The 14,821-nt window shown below is 46.2% G+C and overlaps 5 protein-coding genes across 5 annotated transcripts; 4 read left to right on the top strand and 1 right to left on the bottom strand.

Moving 5' to 3' along the window:
• Nucleotides 1–264: 264 nt before the first annotated feature.
• On the bottom strand, nucleotides 265–2,389 carry LOC111073706 (arrestin domain-containing protein 17). Its single transcript, XM_022366163.2, has 3 exons — nucleotides 2,165–2,389; nucleotides 719–1,747; nucleotides 265–661 (listed from the first exon to the last, which is right to left on the bottom strand). Exons 1-3 carry the CDS (start codon nucleotides 2,277–2,279, stop codon nucleotides 402–404), a joined length of 1,404 nt encoding a protein of 467 aa, XP_022221855.2. The 5' UTR covers nucleotides 2,280–2,389; the 3' UTR covers nucleotides 265–401.
• A 469-nt stretch (nucleotides 2,390–2,858) lies between these two features.
• On the top strand, nucleotides 2,859–4,631 carry LOC111072672 (arrestin domain-containing protein 2). Its single transcript, XM_022364681.2, has 5 exons — nucleotides 2,859–3,113; nucleotides 3,236–3,385; nucleotides 3,447–3,655; nucleotides 3,711–4,305; nucleotides 4,367–4,631. Exons 1-5 carry the CDS (start codon nucleotides 3,002–3,004, stop codon nucleotides 4,594–4,596), a joined length of 1,296 nt encoding a protein of 431 aa, XP_022220373.2. The 5' UTR covers nucleotides 2,859–3,001; the 3' UTR covers nucleotides 4,597–4,631.
• Nucleotides 4,632–5,078: 447 nt separating this feature from the next.
• On the top strand, nucleotides 5,079–6,855 carry LOC111074305 (arrestin domain-containing protein 2). The gene is made up of 5 exons (XM_022367038.2): nucleotides 5,079–5,247; nucleotides 5,311–5,460; nucleotides 5,523–5,731; nucleotides 5,784–6,393; nucleotides 6,454–6,855. Exons 1-5 carry the CDS (start codon nucleotides 5,133–5,135, stop codon nucleotides 6,696–6,698), a joined length of 1,329 nt encoding a protein of 442 aa, XP_022222730.2. The 5' UTR covers nucleotides 5,079–5,132; the 3' UTR covers nucleotides 6,699–6,855.
• Nucleotides 6,856–6,918: 63 nt separating this feature from the next.
• Nucleotides 6,919–8,997, top strand: LOC111074316 (arrestin domain-containing protein 2). The gene is made up of 4 exons (XM_022367048.2): nucleotides 6,919–7,286; nucleotides 7,591–7,740; nucleotides 7,809–8,588; nucleotides 8,656–8,997. Exons 1-4 carry the CDS (start codon nucleotides 7,172–7,174, stop codon nucleotides 8,916–8,918), a joined length of 1,308 nt encoding a protein of 435 aa, XP_022222740.2. The 5' UTR covers nucleotides 6,919–7,171; the 3' UTR covers nucleotides 8,919–8,997.
• Nucleotides 8,998–9,709: 712 nt separating this feature from the next.
• LOC111072363 (arrestin domain-containing protein 17) lies at nucleotides 9,710–12,256 on the top strand. The gene is made up of 5 exons (XM_022364178.2): nucleotides 9,710–9,888; nucleotides 10,447–10,575; nucleotides 10,645–10,862; nucleotides 10,920–11,499; nucleotides 11,557–12,256. Exons 1-5 carry the CDS (start codon nucleotides 9,774–9,776, stop codon nucleotides 11,739–11,741), a joined length of 1,227 nt encoding a protein of 408 aa, XP_022219870.2. The 5' UTR covers nucleotides 9,710–9,773; the 3' UTR covers nucleotides 11,742–12,256.
• The last annotated feature ends 2,565 nt before the right edge of the window (nucleotides 12,257–14,821 follow it).

The following is a 14,821-nucleotide window of genomic DNA, read 5'->3' as shown; positions in this document are numbered from 1 at the left end:
TTTAATTATAAAACTTGAATATAGATTAGAACAAAAATATTACAGCAATCCGCGCGATATGGGGAGCTTGTATATTCTCTGTATTAATCAAAGGTCAAAGTGAAATAATTTTGATATAATACAAATGTTTGTTCAACGCTTCGATAAGCTTTAAATTTGTTGCTGCGCGTCTGAAGACAGCATTATTTTATCGCAGAGTCGTGGCAGACACTTTTATTCCCTTGTTTGTTTATTTAACGGGGGTATCTCTTGTATATATTGTAGGTATATATATATATATGTAGTATATATGTTAACAGTTTGGTTAGTTCTTGGGTCTTGGGACACCGAAATACGAAGCAAAATACTGCAGAGATAAGATATCGTTGTGATTTGCCGCGATAAGCGTCGAGCCGCCCCCGTTAAATCTGCACGGGAGACTCGACTGGTTGCTTCTCCAGCTGTTGCTTCTCCGGATTTGTTTGCTGCTGGCCCGGTTCGGCGGGCTTTCGGCGACGACGACGTCGCTTCTTCTGTGGCGGATTCGGTGCTGGTGTCTGGAAGGTATCCACATCGAAGACGGGATAACGTGGCGTAAACTGGGAGGCCTCGCTGACGGTATTGGCATCCGTGTCGGCTATGTCGGTGGACATGAAAATGGCCTGTTCATAGGTGGGAGGGGCTAAAGAAACATACAAAATTAATGGAAATACTTTGGGATTTATTCGGTGGGACCTACGTAAATCGGCGACAAATTCATCGGCTGTTTCCAGCTCATCATCGCCATCCTCTGGCAGCTCGAAATCTTCCAGCGATTCGCTGCGCTCGTAGCCAGAATTATTCACACCTCCCACTCCCAGCCCCATTTGTGCCAGTTCCATGGCTCGGGTGGAAGTGCAGGGCAAATCCGATGGCAGTGGAGTCTGCGGGAACGAAGGACCCGCTGTGGTTAGGGGCACATTGCCAATGGTAATGGGTATGACGACCCTCGGGTTGGACATCAGCCAATTCATGACGGCCACCACACGCACCTCATAGGACACACGCACCACCTTGCTGAGGTGCTCACAGGTGGGCGCCGTGGCCGGTATGCGCAGCGTCTCCGTGTAGATCTTCTGGGCATGATGGGCCACGGGTCCACACTCGCGCTTCACCAACATAATCTTCTCGGAGGTGGTGCGCAGCGAGGGCTGGTCCGCCGTGTAGGTGGCCCGCAGGTGGATCATAATCAGCAGCTTCTTGCAGTCGGAACTGGAGTCGTTGCGCACCTGGGCGTGGATCAGCATAAACTGCCCGGGAACATAGCCCTGCTGCTGCAGTGTGACCTTCAGCTCCACGGGATGTGTGTGCAACATGCAGAAGTACTCAAGCGCCTCATTGCTTGCTGGCTCACGGAGCATCTTGCTCTCCTGATTCAGATCCAGCAGCTTGAGCACAGTGAAGCCCACATTGTGGGTGCGATTGGAGGCGCCTGCCTTCAGAAATGTGACCTTTGCCAGGTAGCGTATGTGTCCGTAGGCCCCCTCGAAGGACGATGGGCAGTGGCTGGGTATGGGACAGGCAAAGGTGTAGGTGTACGTGCCCGCATCAATGTTGAAGCAGCTGCCCTGCTCCGATCCCATCAGATAGGTCGTCGAGGCTATATAATCCTCACGTCCACTGTACAAGTGTTTGGTTCGCTTTTTGGGATTCTGTATGGCCATGGCCTTGCCATGTCTTCGCACCCTCCACTGGGCCAAGGCATAGCCGCTGAGTTGGAGTTTGATTCCTGGCAAAGAAAGTAGAGAAATCAAAAAGTTATCATAAATATAAAACACTGCACTTAATACCTTCTGAAAGACAAGAAAACCCACACCAAAATAATGACTAACACCCTCTGGCATTTCCTTAGTTTAATGTCTACAAAATTAAATCAGTTTTGTGTGTACATCCCCCTACGCACACACAGCCGAGTGGGGGTGGGCTTGTTATGGCTGGCATCATCAATTATCAGACATGTATAGATTCCACGCTGTGGTTATCATTAAATTAGCCATTTTAATGGTTTTTAGAAATGGTTTTGCATTATCCAAGCCGATAAGATATGCCCCGAAACAGATAAGCAGCAGCCACCTGGCTGTAGTTAATGAAATGTGCCAAGGATAGGTGTACAGATCCTGATGCCATCCCATTCTGATTCACTTACCACGCAGTTTCTTGGTCTTTGTCAGATTGACTATCACTTTTCCGGTTATCACCTGGCCGGTGAAGTAGGTGCCATGCTCATTCTGATCGAATGTTATCATGCAGTTTTTGGACATTTCGACGAATGGAGCTGCTCCGCCTCCAGATATCAGGTGTTTTTTTTTTTATTTTATATTTTTGTGAGCGATCCGCACACGCTCGTTGCTCAGCGTAGACTGAAGGCTATCTCTGGTTTTAGCCAGGCCTATGCGCACGGACCCGTAACAAATATTTACTGGGGTTTGTTTGGCATTATCTTATCGCCCCCCACTAACTCTCTGCAAAGCCCACAGAAAAATGGTCGACATAGGAGTGCGAAAAAAAAATCAGAGAATGAGTGAGAGAGAGAGTTGAGTTGAGTTTTGAGTGGAAATTTTGCACCCAACAATTTTCTGTGAAAATTCAATTGACTCAATTCAGTGAGGGCAAACTTTGGAGATTACAACCCCCTGATAATTATGTGCGTTCATATATTTCTATGGCTATCTCTCAACCTTCGGGAAGCACCACAGCGGCAGGCAGACATAATCAATCTTTTTTCCTCATATCATTTCATGTCCAGCATTTACACATGTAAATACTTCTGTACAGTAACATAATAAATTAACTTTTTAAATACAGAAATAATTATCGCATTTGATAAGATAAAACAAAATACAGACAACAGAATGTTGGCCAAAAAGTAAAATATAAATAATGCTCGCAGTTTGTCTTCAGTTTGCTGGTTGACGACGATACAGAAAGGCCACAAAACAAACTTTACTCGTTGCGTGATCATCGATTGGAATCAAACTGCAGTATGGTTATCTGTGAGATACAGTTTAATAACAATCCCCAGGGTATTTACTATGCCGGGCAGGTGATCTCCGGTCGGGTGCTGATCAAAACGGATAAGGTGAAGCAGGTAAAAGGTGAGTCATATCATCATATCTGGCCTTGGTGGGGGGAACTTTTGGTGGCAGACGGCATTAAGTGGCTTGCCAAAAATTCTTTAACAAACTAATCCATTGATAAATGTCTGGTCTATATTTAGCGGTGGTGCTCCAAATCAAAGGGTATGCTGAAACACATTGGGCAGATCCCGAATACGATTCGGGGGATCAATCTAGTGGCTCGTCGTTCAACGGGCATGTGGATTATCTAGCCACAAAGGCGTATCTGCATGGAACGAGCTCCAGCATAGGTAAAATCATAATTAAGCTTAAACAAAATAAACAATTTGTAGTCTAATGTCTCGATTTAAGAAGTGAAAATTGAACCTGGCACTGGAACATACCGATTTGCCTGCCAAATACCCTTGACCTGTCCCTCATCTTTCGAGGGCACTTATGGTCGCGTGCGTTACGTTGTAAATGTGACGTTTGTACGTCCCTGGAAGTTCGATCAGCACTTCAATCGATGCTTTACTGTGCTCAAAGTGATGGACTTGAATACGGAGAGCCTGATGTTGCGTGTAAGTATTGGGGGCAGAAATCTCCCTTAGATTCCAGATTTCTTCTGCCTTCTAGGTGCCCACTCAAGTCGAGTCCCAGAGGACCTACTGCTGTTTTCCCTGCACCTCGAAGCCACTGAGTCTGCGCCTCTCCCTGCCCCAAGGTGGCTTTGTGCCAGGACAAACCATGCCCATGGGTGTGCTTGTCGCCAATGACAGTCACATACAGGTGGAGGAGATCACCGTTCGACTGGCCATGGTGGTGATCTACTACAGTCGGCCCCCGTGTCCGGACACCAACAAGGATCGCTTTGTGGTGGCCGAGAGGACGGGCGAGGGTGTCTCCAAGAATAGTCGAAAACAATTTACGTTTGATCTGCAAGTGCCAGCCACACCGCCGACCTGCTTCAACCTGTGCAGCATCATTCAGATCGGCTATCAGGTGGAGGCTGAGGTCAAGGTCAAGGGCTGTCATTCGGGGCAGAGTGTGCATATGCCGGTGACTATAGGCAGCGTACCGCTGACCAAGCAGCTGCAGAAGCAGCCCAGGACCTGGGAGGGAGATCCATTGCCACCAGAAGTGGATGCCAAGGCTTTGATTTTGTTAGAGGAAGAGGCAGTCGATGCGGCAGCTTGTCCACCCAGTCCCTGGGCAGCTGATCCTTCCATAAGTGAGTAACTAATTTCCTCACTTTGAATTCTAGTGATATTTTCTTTGTGTCTGTTTTATAGCCCCACCGAATTTCTACGAGGCCAAACATATACGTTTGGAGCGGGAAAGCTCCTCCAGGTCGAAGAAAAAATCGCAGAAGAAGGACCAAACGGCAGAAATTGTGTACACGCCTTTGTATGCCGTCTTTGAGCTGTCCACAGAAATGGAAAATGCAATTGAGAGACCAAAAGGCTATCAGACTGAAGGCGGTTTTGTCAACGAGGATATCGATAGGAGCACTTGGCTGTAATAAATTATTGAAATCTATCCAATAAAGAAATTCAATTGAAGCCACGCGACTTAATGCGCCCATTGCTGGGCATTTACTGAGCGGCTTTCTATCTTATCGGGGCAAACAGGTGCCTCTCATCAGTTATTTGAGTTGAGTGAAGTGGTGCGGCTTCAAATGACTCGATGCTTGCTCGCGTAGGGAACCAAAAAACCCCCCGAGTCGGCTATTTGATTACCTATTCTTATCATTATTGTGGGCTCCACCGATAATGTTTCGCACAATTTTGTTTGTTGCTGTAAGCGAGAACGTAAATGTCAATGTAAAAGAAATTTGTTGTTTCGTTTACCAAGAATTATATTAACGATGGCTTTGATAAGATAATTCAAGCACACCACCAAAAAAAGCACAAAAAGAACTAGAAAGAGGGCGGCAAACGTCAGTTCGCTATTAGCCATCGAAGAGGGCACGGGCACAGGCACAGCCTTACAGTCAAACGAAAAGCAATAGCCAGTTGGAATCCCATTACAATTCAACATTATCTATTGCATTGAATCATGGGCATAATTTGTCAAATTCTATTTCATAACAATACCCATGGGGTTTACTATGCCGGACAAACGATTTTTGGCCAGGTGACGCTCAGCACGGATACAGTGAAACAAGTCAAGGGTGAGTGTGGGAGCTATCAAAAGTGCTTCAGATTTGATTCCCAATCCAATCCCCTTTTATCAGGCATTTTCCTGAAGGTCAGAGGATTTGCCGAGACGCATTGGACGGAGAGCAGCACGGATTCGAATAACAAATCCACCTCGGAGTCGTACAATGGATTTGAGAAGTATATGTCCAGCAAAGTCTATCTCTTTGGATCGGGTACTAGCGCTGGTAAGATTCGAGATTCATACTTGTGTCCGACCACTTCAATGGGATCTTTTCTTTTCCCACAGAGTCCACCCTTGAGCCTGGCACTAGGACCTACCAGTTTGCCTGTAAAATACCCGCCCATTGTCCCTCCTCGTTCGAGGGTAACATTGGTCGCATCAGCTACAGGATTGGTGTGAATATCGTGAAAGCCTGGAAGTACGACAGCTTGTTCTCTCGTACTTTCACTGTGCTGCAAACCATGGACTTGTTCACCTATAATTCTGTTGAGCATGTGAGTTTTTCATCGCCAAAATGTACTTAGTTTTCATTTACTTTGTACTCAGGTGCCAGTGCAGGCAAAGTCCGAAAAGACCTTTGGTTTCTGGCCCTTCAAGTCGGATCCTTTGAGCCTGGTGCTAACGCTGCCTCAAACGATCTTTGTGCCCGGCCAAACGGTGCCCTTGTCCGTTCTGGTGGCGAATGACAGCAACATCAAGGTGCAGGAGCTCAAAGTGAGCCTGGCCATGATCGTCACTTACTACAGCGACCTGAGTGCTGGCCACAATATGGAGCGCTTCTCAGTTGTCAAAATGAAGGCCGATGGCGTGTTGAGAAACACCCGAAAGCAATTCGAATTTCAGCTGCAAGTGCCCTCCACACCGCCCACCTGCTTCCATCTGTGTCGCATCATAAAGATTGCCTACCAGATGGAAGTGGTGGCCAAAGTCAAGGGCATGCATGTGAATGCCACACTCAATGTGCCAGTGACCATCTGTGGTGTGCCCCTGTCAGCGCAGGTACGACAGACACTGCCGCAGGAGCCGCAGGAGCACAAGCCACTAGTGCCAGATCCAGGAGCCTTGACATTGACTCCCAGCGATTGCCAGGAATGTGTGGAAGGTGCTGCAGGTCCAACGGCTCCTGATAGTCCCTGGGCAGATGATCCCTCAATTGGTAAGTTTTAATGTGTTCTGTTTTTGCATCTTACTAGCTAACTTTGATGATCTACCACAGCTCCGCCCAGCTATTCAGAGGCCATGCACATTCGTCCTGATGCAGCGAAGGCCAATCAAATGTCAGCAGATGCAGGCCCATTGGGGGGCGAATTGCCCTATAAGCCTTTGTACCCTGTTTTTGATTTGACAACTGCAGCAAAAGGGAAGCAGGAATATCCGGCAGAATATGTGCCAGAGAAGAAGGAAGACCCCTCAGTATATTCCGAGGAGAAAAAAAAAGTGAAGAAACCAATTTTCAAATGAAGAAAATTGGAAAAATCAAATTTACAACCCCCCCCCTCAAGGATTGCACACCTTGAAAGAGTTGCTCTTTGTGTGAAATTTATACGAGTATAATTCAAAATTGTGACAGAGATAAGATAAAGAAATTGCCTGGCCATTGCGGCTACCAATATATGATACAATACGAATACGAATACGATTACGAGTACGAATATAACCCCAGCGCAGTATTTGTTTCATTCTCAGTTTGTTTCTGGCAGCCAACCGGGCGGGTTCCTCTCCACTCTTATCGCTGCTGCTGCTGCTGCTGTTGTGCCACAAACAATTCTTCTGCGGGGGAGAACCGAGTGCAGAGAGCAAATATTTTGTGTGGAAAGAACATACACATAGGCTGGCATTAAAATCAAATCAGTTGTGTTACGTGCTGGCCGCAAGGCAATAAAGATACGCAGATACAGATACCGAATACAGATACTCCAGGACACACACCCATTATGACTGTTACCTGTGAGATCGAGTTCGATAACAATCCCCATGGAACGTATTTCGGGGGCCAAGTTCTAACGGGCAGGGTAACTCTCAAATTGGACAAAGTGAAGCTGGTGAAAGGTATGCTGCCATTTCTTTTCAGTTTCACTCATGACTCACGACTCTTGGCTGGCCTTATCTTATCGCTGAAATTTTCAAGTGCAGTCTAACATTTTTGTACTCCAGAGAGATCCAAGAGCAACGCCTATGAATCATATTATTTATGCGGAGCTGATCGAGTACACGTGCGAAATCCAGCGCAAATACAGGAGTGTTCATGCCTGATAAATATTTGCATGCGATAAGATTAATATTATTTTTAAGTAATCAATGATTTGGCATTAATGGGAATTAAATTTGGCTTTTTACCTTTGCATTTTTGCAGCCGTCACATTGAATATAAATGGATATTCGGAGACGCGTTGGCGCGAGAGGAGGGGAGGCAATTCGAGGGATCGCAAGGCACGACGCACGTTCTATGGTCGTGAGGATTATATAGCATCCAAAACGTTTCTTGTGGGCTCCAATTTAAGCAGTAAGTGCACACAGATATCTCTGTCTCTCTGGTTATATTTACAACTACGAATATCCTTTATTTGCCAGGCCAATGCTCCATTGAACCGGGCGTACATGTCTACAACTTTGCCTGTCAGATACCCACAGAGTGTCCCTCCTCCTTTGAGGGCACGCATGGACGAGTGCGCTACATGACGAATGTCACGCTGGTTAGGCCATGGAAATTCGATCAGAACTACACGCGTTGCTTCACTGTACTCAAAGTGATGGACCTGAACTTTGACAGTCCCCTGCTGAGGGTGCCCGCACACAGTGAGACCTCGAAGACCTACTGGTGCTGGCCCTGCACCTCGGATCCGCTGGCCCTGCAGCTGACTCTGCCGCAGACAGGCTTTGTGCCCGGCCAGAGTGTGCCCCTGAGCGTGCTGGTGACCAACGACAGCCACATTCCAGTGGAGCAGCTGATGCTCACCCTCGTCATGTTGGTCACGTATCACAGCAAGCCGCCATCGATGCCGAACTCCACTTCCGAGCGGTACATCCTGACCACCGTCAAGGGAGATCCCGTGCCAAGGAACTGCAAGAAGCTGTTCAACTATGAGCTGAGGGTTCCTGCCACGCCGCCGACGTGCTTCAATCTGTGCGGCCTCATACAGATCGCCTACCAGGTGGAGGTGCAGGCCAAGGTCAAGGGTTGCCACACCGACGAGCAGGTGAGCGTGCCACTGACCATTGGCAGTGTGCCCCTGTCGCAGCACGTTCACATTCAGCCACGCGGCCTGCCACAGCAGCCACTTGATGTTCAGGGATTGGCCTCAGCTCCGCCAGCAAATCCCGCCAGTCCCTGGGCTGTGGATGAGGATATACGTGAGTTCTTTCTACAAGAAAACACAATTTTTGGAATGAGTTTTAATGGTTCCACTTGCCATTTCAGCTCCTCCCAACTATCAGGAGGCCATCCATATGCGATCTGCTGCCTCTACCGGCAACACAAACGACACAGACGACGATCCAGAGCCAGTACAACCAAATACTCTCAATCCCGATGGCAGCGTCTACCAGCCGCTCTATCCGGTCTTCGATATACCCAGTCCCACGGCTCCAGCCCCATCCGATTGGACGCAGAACTATATGGCCGAAAGGGCATTTGTGAATCCAGCTGCGGATGCGGACAAGGATAAGGGGACTTGGCTTTGAAAAGGGAACAACGAAACTAAGAGAAAGCGACGCATTAAAAGTATAAATTAAATAATTTGTATATGCAGCGAACTATGTAAATAAAAAAATAAAAATAAACGATTAAAATAAAGATTATTACTAGCCATATAAAATGTATACAAATTGTAGCTACAGGTTTAAGTTTATTGCGAAATCAGCTTACATTTCTACAGATATAACTCTATATCGTCAGGGTATAATTATGAGTTATACGGCGTGAAAAGAGGACAGTAATAAGATGGTGTTAGAGGCATTTAAGTCGCGAAAAATGTGGCTGTGATTTTGTGTTTAGAACTCTGCAACTTTTACGATCCGAAACTATTAAAAAAGCCCTTAAAGTTGTATGGTAAATATCACAATATTGTGTTCCCTATCACCCTTCATCTATGTTCTGGGTACGCACTTCCACTCTGTTCTTTAAAAGATATGCCTCCACATTTACTTTAATGCTAAATTCTTATCAAAATCACTTAAAACATGAAAGATTCTTGAGAAACATGTCCAGGGCCAAGGCCTAACTTCTCAAATGCGATAGCAAACCAAACATCCACTTCTCCAGTCGTTTACCTCCCAATGCTCACAATTTGCGTAGTTTTCAAACTCTTATACCAATTTTCATGCCCGATGCGAGCACTCTCAAACGGTCACATATCGTGCTCAGAAGTACGATTCGCGCCTTCGGCTATAGAGGTCTTATCGCTTATCTTAGGAGGTGGTCGAGGCACCACGACCAGCCACCACGACCCTGCCTGTCCAGAAGTTGTGCATTTAATTTAGTCGCAGGCTGTTGGTTGATTCGAGTGAGTGGCGCGCGGTTCGGTAACATCAAGAAAAATGGTTGTTACGTGTGAGATCAGCTTCGATAATAATAGATTTGGCACCTTCTATGCCGGACAGCTGGTGGGTGGCAGTGTAACACTCAAGTCCGACAAACCAAAGGAAGTTCAAGGTACATTAAAGATCTATCAATAAATTAGTTAGATATACGAGTGGGATTAGGAGTAGTTTCCCCCATTTGGGAGTGTTCTTTGCACTGAAAGGTGTCTCAATTCAGTTGTTTTATTTTAGTTCTGATTAGTAAGGGCATTATAAATATTTCCCCGATAACGATACGGGTATATAGTATGTACCCGCGAGGTATATGTATTTTTATGACGACATTGGCTTTAATTGTGGAATTCTTTTGGTCTGGGGAATGTGTGAAGTTGATTGATAAGTCGCCAAAAAGGAATATACAAAACTATAAGATTAGAACGGAAATACTTTTCGCTTTAGCAAATGGGGGAACTTCCCAGATTAATGGAAAGAACTTAAGACATACATAAATTTGAATATATATGTTACATAAATTGAGGAAATTTGCACTCAATTGAGTTCATTTTGAGGGTTTGGTAACATAGTTAAGATTAGAACTACTTTAATCTATCTCTCTCTCTCTCCACAGTTTTTAAATTAATTCTCAAGATAAATACTTAATCTCTCTTCTCTCTGCCCTCTCTCTTTGTAGCTATCTTGCTCAAGGTAGTTGGCTACTCCATCACCAAGTGGAGTGAGAAGAGTCTGGGATCCACTAAGCAGTATGCTGGCAGAGAAGACTATCTATCGTCCAATACCTATCTGGTGGGGTCCGAGCAAAGTGAGTCATTAAATCCAATAAAACTAGATACATTTACATCTCTCTCTCTCTCTCTGTCTCCTTCGATAGACAACAACAGACACAGCATAGAGGCTGGCGTGCATAACTATGATTTTTCCTGCCAGCTGCCCTACCAGTGTCCTTCCTCCTTCGAGGGTCGCTACGGCTGCATACGATACATAGTGAAAGTCCTGCTCATTCGACCCTGGAAATACGATCAGGCCTATACCACGGGATTCACAGTGCTCAAGATGATGGATCTGAACTTTGAGACCCCACAGCTGCGGGTAAGAAGTCATGATTTTAGTGACGGAGAAATTCATTTTCTCCTGCCCCTTCCCCAGTTGGCGGCACACAGCGAGGGGTATCGCACCTTCTGCTGCGGTCCCTGCAAGACGGATCCGCTGAAGCTGGAGCTGAATCTGCCCCAGGCGGGCTATGTGCCTGGACAGAAGATACCCGTCACCGTTGTGGTGGTGAACAACACCAGTGTGGCCGTCTCCCAGCTGCGTCTCTCCCTGGTGATGCTCATCCGCTACTTCAGCCTCAGTCCGGATCACGCACGCGTCGAACGCATCATCATCTCCAGAGCGAAGGGAGACTCCGTGCTGAAGCAGTGCACCCGCTCCCTGACCATTGACCTGCCCGTACCTGCGACGCCACCCACCTGCGTGGAGCTGAGCAATCTCATTCAGATTGCCTACCAGGTGGAGGTGGAGGCGCTGGTCAAGAGCCTCCGCGAGGAGCAGCTGATGGTTATGCCCGTGACGATTGGCACCATGCCCCTGGCCGTATCGGGGATTGTTGTCCAGCAGCCACCACGACGAAGTGCTCGCTATGATGGCCCCGCAGATGAGTTGCCTGTGATCACGGCCCTGGGGGCTGTGCCCAACGATTTGACGCCCAGCCAAGGGAATGATTTATGTGAGTGCAAAACAGACTTTATAATAATTCCTGTACTTATGTTACCACATCCCTTAGCTGCACCCACATATGAGGAATGCATACACACTCCGCGCGGAAATATCAACGAGGAGGAGATCCATGCTTTTGGCATCAACGCATTTGCGCCTCTGTATCCCGTTTACGGTATGCCAAGTGCCACGCCAATACTCTCTGCGAATGTGAGGAGTGCAGGGCTCGTCAATCAGAGCTTTGAGAAATAAACAGCTGGCAGTGCCAATTTTTTAAAGATAATAAAAATAATAGAAATTTAACCGCCATCTTTGAAGCAGTGCACTGCTTGCTCTGTTATGCTTTCACTGTTGCGCTACAACTGTTAAGCTAACATAGCAGGTGTCTGTTATTGCTGTTCCAGAGTTGCAAAAACATGTTGCCAACAACTTAACACGTTGCCAAAGACTAACAGCATGCTGCCAACGATATAACATGTTGCCAACAACTTAGCATGTTGCCAATTTTTTTAAATTATGCTGCCCAAAAAATAACATGTTGCCAATTTAATAAAAACATGCTGCCAACACTTAACATGATGCCAAAGACTAACAGCGTGTTGCCAAAGTCCTTGCATTTTATAGCGCGGAAAGTGACTGTTAAAACTTTCTTCTACAACGTTAGTGTTAATGTAACGTAATGTACATTCGTGTAACATTGTGTCCCAAAATGCACTGTTAAAAATGCACTGCTTTGTTCAGCAGAATCGGCTTTATTCTAGAGTCAGAAAAGTTCTCTTAAATAAAAAAACAATAATTTAAAAAATGAGAAAAATCAGATAATACCTTTAGAAAAGTTCAGGGACTACATATATATTCCCACCCCTACCTACCCTTATTGTGTTTAGTGCAAATGCTTAAATTTAGCCCCAGGCACGCTCAAAAAGCCATCAACCAGCAACCGGGGACAATAACAATATTCTGGGCAACGAGAGAATAAAGGACCACCCACAGAGAGTCACGGACATGTTTAGTTTTTATCATTCGTGCATTTGTTAGCAGACCCGTACTTACCGTGGTCGGTCTTCACCACCTACCACCCTCAAAACCTCATCCCCAATCCACCAACTCCCCGTTTTTCCGGTTTTGCCCACACACGACTTTCCAGTTGGTAATCTGTTTGAATGCTTCCCCTCGTAACCTCTCATTTGTTTGCTGCTGGTACCTCTACCTGTACGAGTACGAGTACGAGTATTCCCGGCTGAAGTGTAAACGGATTAAATGCAATTGACACTGGGGCATTAAATATTGGAAACAGTTTGCCCAACTTATTAATCAGCTTTGCTCAAGCTGTGAGCATTAGCCGTGTGCCCCCTCCTCAGTCATTCATTTAACCGGAGGAGAGGTTAACGTTAACTACAGTTTCGCAGGGATTTCAGACACACAACCTAAGGGGTGGGTACTCGAGGTATGCGTGTTTGGGCCACGTTACCAGGTTGTAGTGGCGGCAGTCAAGTCGAGTTAAGCAAATGCGCTGAACACTAATGGCGGCATTAACTAATTTCCAACGCGCCGAATGCCCCCAACGGCGGAGGAGCGCCGCTCCTCTGTCTGGTCTGGTTTGGTCTGCTTCTGCTCTGCTCTGCTCGGTTCGGCTCTGTTTGCCCTCTTGCATTTAAATGGCTTACTCAATGGCATTTTCGTGGTAATTGGCATTTGGCTTTGGCATGTCCGAGTGCCAAACTCTAGACTAAACTAAATGCATAACCAGTGTAAGGGATTCGCTCGCTGCTGCTGCTGCTTTTCCGGCATGGCATTAACAGTTTTCTAGCTACATTTTCAGTCGTTTCGTTTGCTTGTTTTTCGGTTTTTCGGTTTTGTGTGGCAACTGGAAAAACGGAAAAAGTAAATTAGTTGAGATTATGCCCTCAAGGCCTTGCAAGGGGCCAAAAGGAATGGCTTAACATACAGCATCGTTATAGAAAATGTTTGTAAAATAAATAAATAACAATTTTAAGGGTTCCTGCACACGAAACATTTTGGGTAAGTTTTTACGATAAACAAATCCCCCGGCATTGCTTGGGGATTTTTATAATTTAATTTATTTCCGATGTCTGTTTTAAAAGCCATTTATTCATGTTTCAAGTGCCAGCAATTGATTCTGCCGCTTGTCTGAGCTGATTTCGCCGCATCTAATGGATTATAGATACTTTTACTTTACGTGCCATATACTCGTACTCGCAATCGCAGCCATATAGCCATATGGATAGACATGTTTTTGGCTCAATTTGCTGGCCAAGTCTGCGCTACTCTTTGGGGTTTCATGGCGCGCACACAACGCACAAAAAAGCGAAACAAAATTAGCATTTTCTTCCTTTTTATTATTATTTTTTTTTTTTGTATATTCGATTGGGTTTCGTTTGGGGCTTGTCTACAACGTTTTTTTTTTCCGTTGGCTTCCGTTTCCTGTTGGCTGCGTTTTTGTTTCGTGCTTCACTCGCAACGTGTTTTTTGTTTATCCCAATGCTTTGCACCTTTGCGCCATGCCACCACCACAGAGGGCACACACACACACACACACATACGGATGAGAGTGTTCTACAGTTTTGTTCCTTTACTTAGCTCTGACTCTGCGGCTCTGTGTGCCGGTGTGCTGCGGCTTTCACGGGTATTTCACTGCTCGGTGCGCACACTGCCTGGGTGCCACACCTCCCAGCATACAGCATCCAGCATTCAGCATCCTATGCCACCATGCTATATCCTTGCCATATCCTGGCTGCTGTAGGTTCTTGCTGCCACTCCGACAATCCCATATTCTTGTTGTTGCTGCATTGATTGTGGTGGCACCAGCCACACACACACTGCTCTGCACAACAATCGCAAGTGAATTTCTTTCAAACAAACGAATTTCAGCGGCTTTGATGGCAGCAATCTTTGCGGAGGTCCTGCCATCGACATCGGCATCGACATCGACAACAGTGTGTTTGGGTTTGTGTTTTTGTTTTTTTGTGTTTGTGTTTGACTCGAGCCATAAAGATGATTGGGCACTTGTGATTAGTGTTGGTGGTGGCCCTGTTGTTTGCCTCTCCGCCTAAAAAGAAAACCAATTTCGTTGAACAACTATCAAGGCTATGCCTTTGCCTTTAAGAAGGGCCTTGAAAAAATGCCACTCGTTTGCAGTTATTCTTGGGCTGTACTACGTACATCATGGCGCAACTTTGCAAAGCCTCAGCCTCATTATAGCTTCATTAACACTATGGTTTGCCCCCGCTTTCTCCCTCTGCTCTCTGCTCTGTGTCTCTATAAACCAGAAAAAGTTCTGCCTAACTTTTTGCTAATGGCAGAAACCCGTC

Source organism: Drosophila obscura, unplaced genomic scaffold (genome assembly GCF_018151105.1).
Source record: "Drosophila obscura isolate BZ-5 IFL unplaced genomic scaffold, ASM1815110v1 contig_4, whole genome shotgun sequence".
Lineage (NCBI taxonomy): Eukaryota > Metazoa > Arthropoda > Insecta > Diptera > Drosophilidae > Drosophila > Drosophila obscura.
Note: the sequence above shows the minus strand (reverse complement) of the source record. Positions and strands in the feature narration are given on the sequence as shown.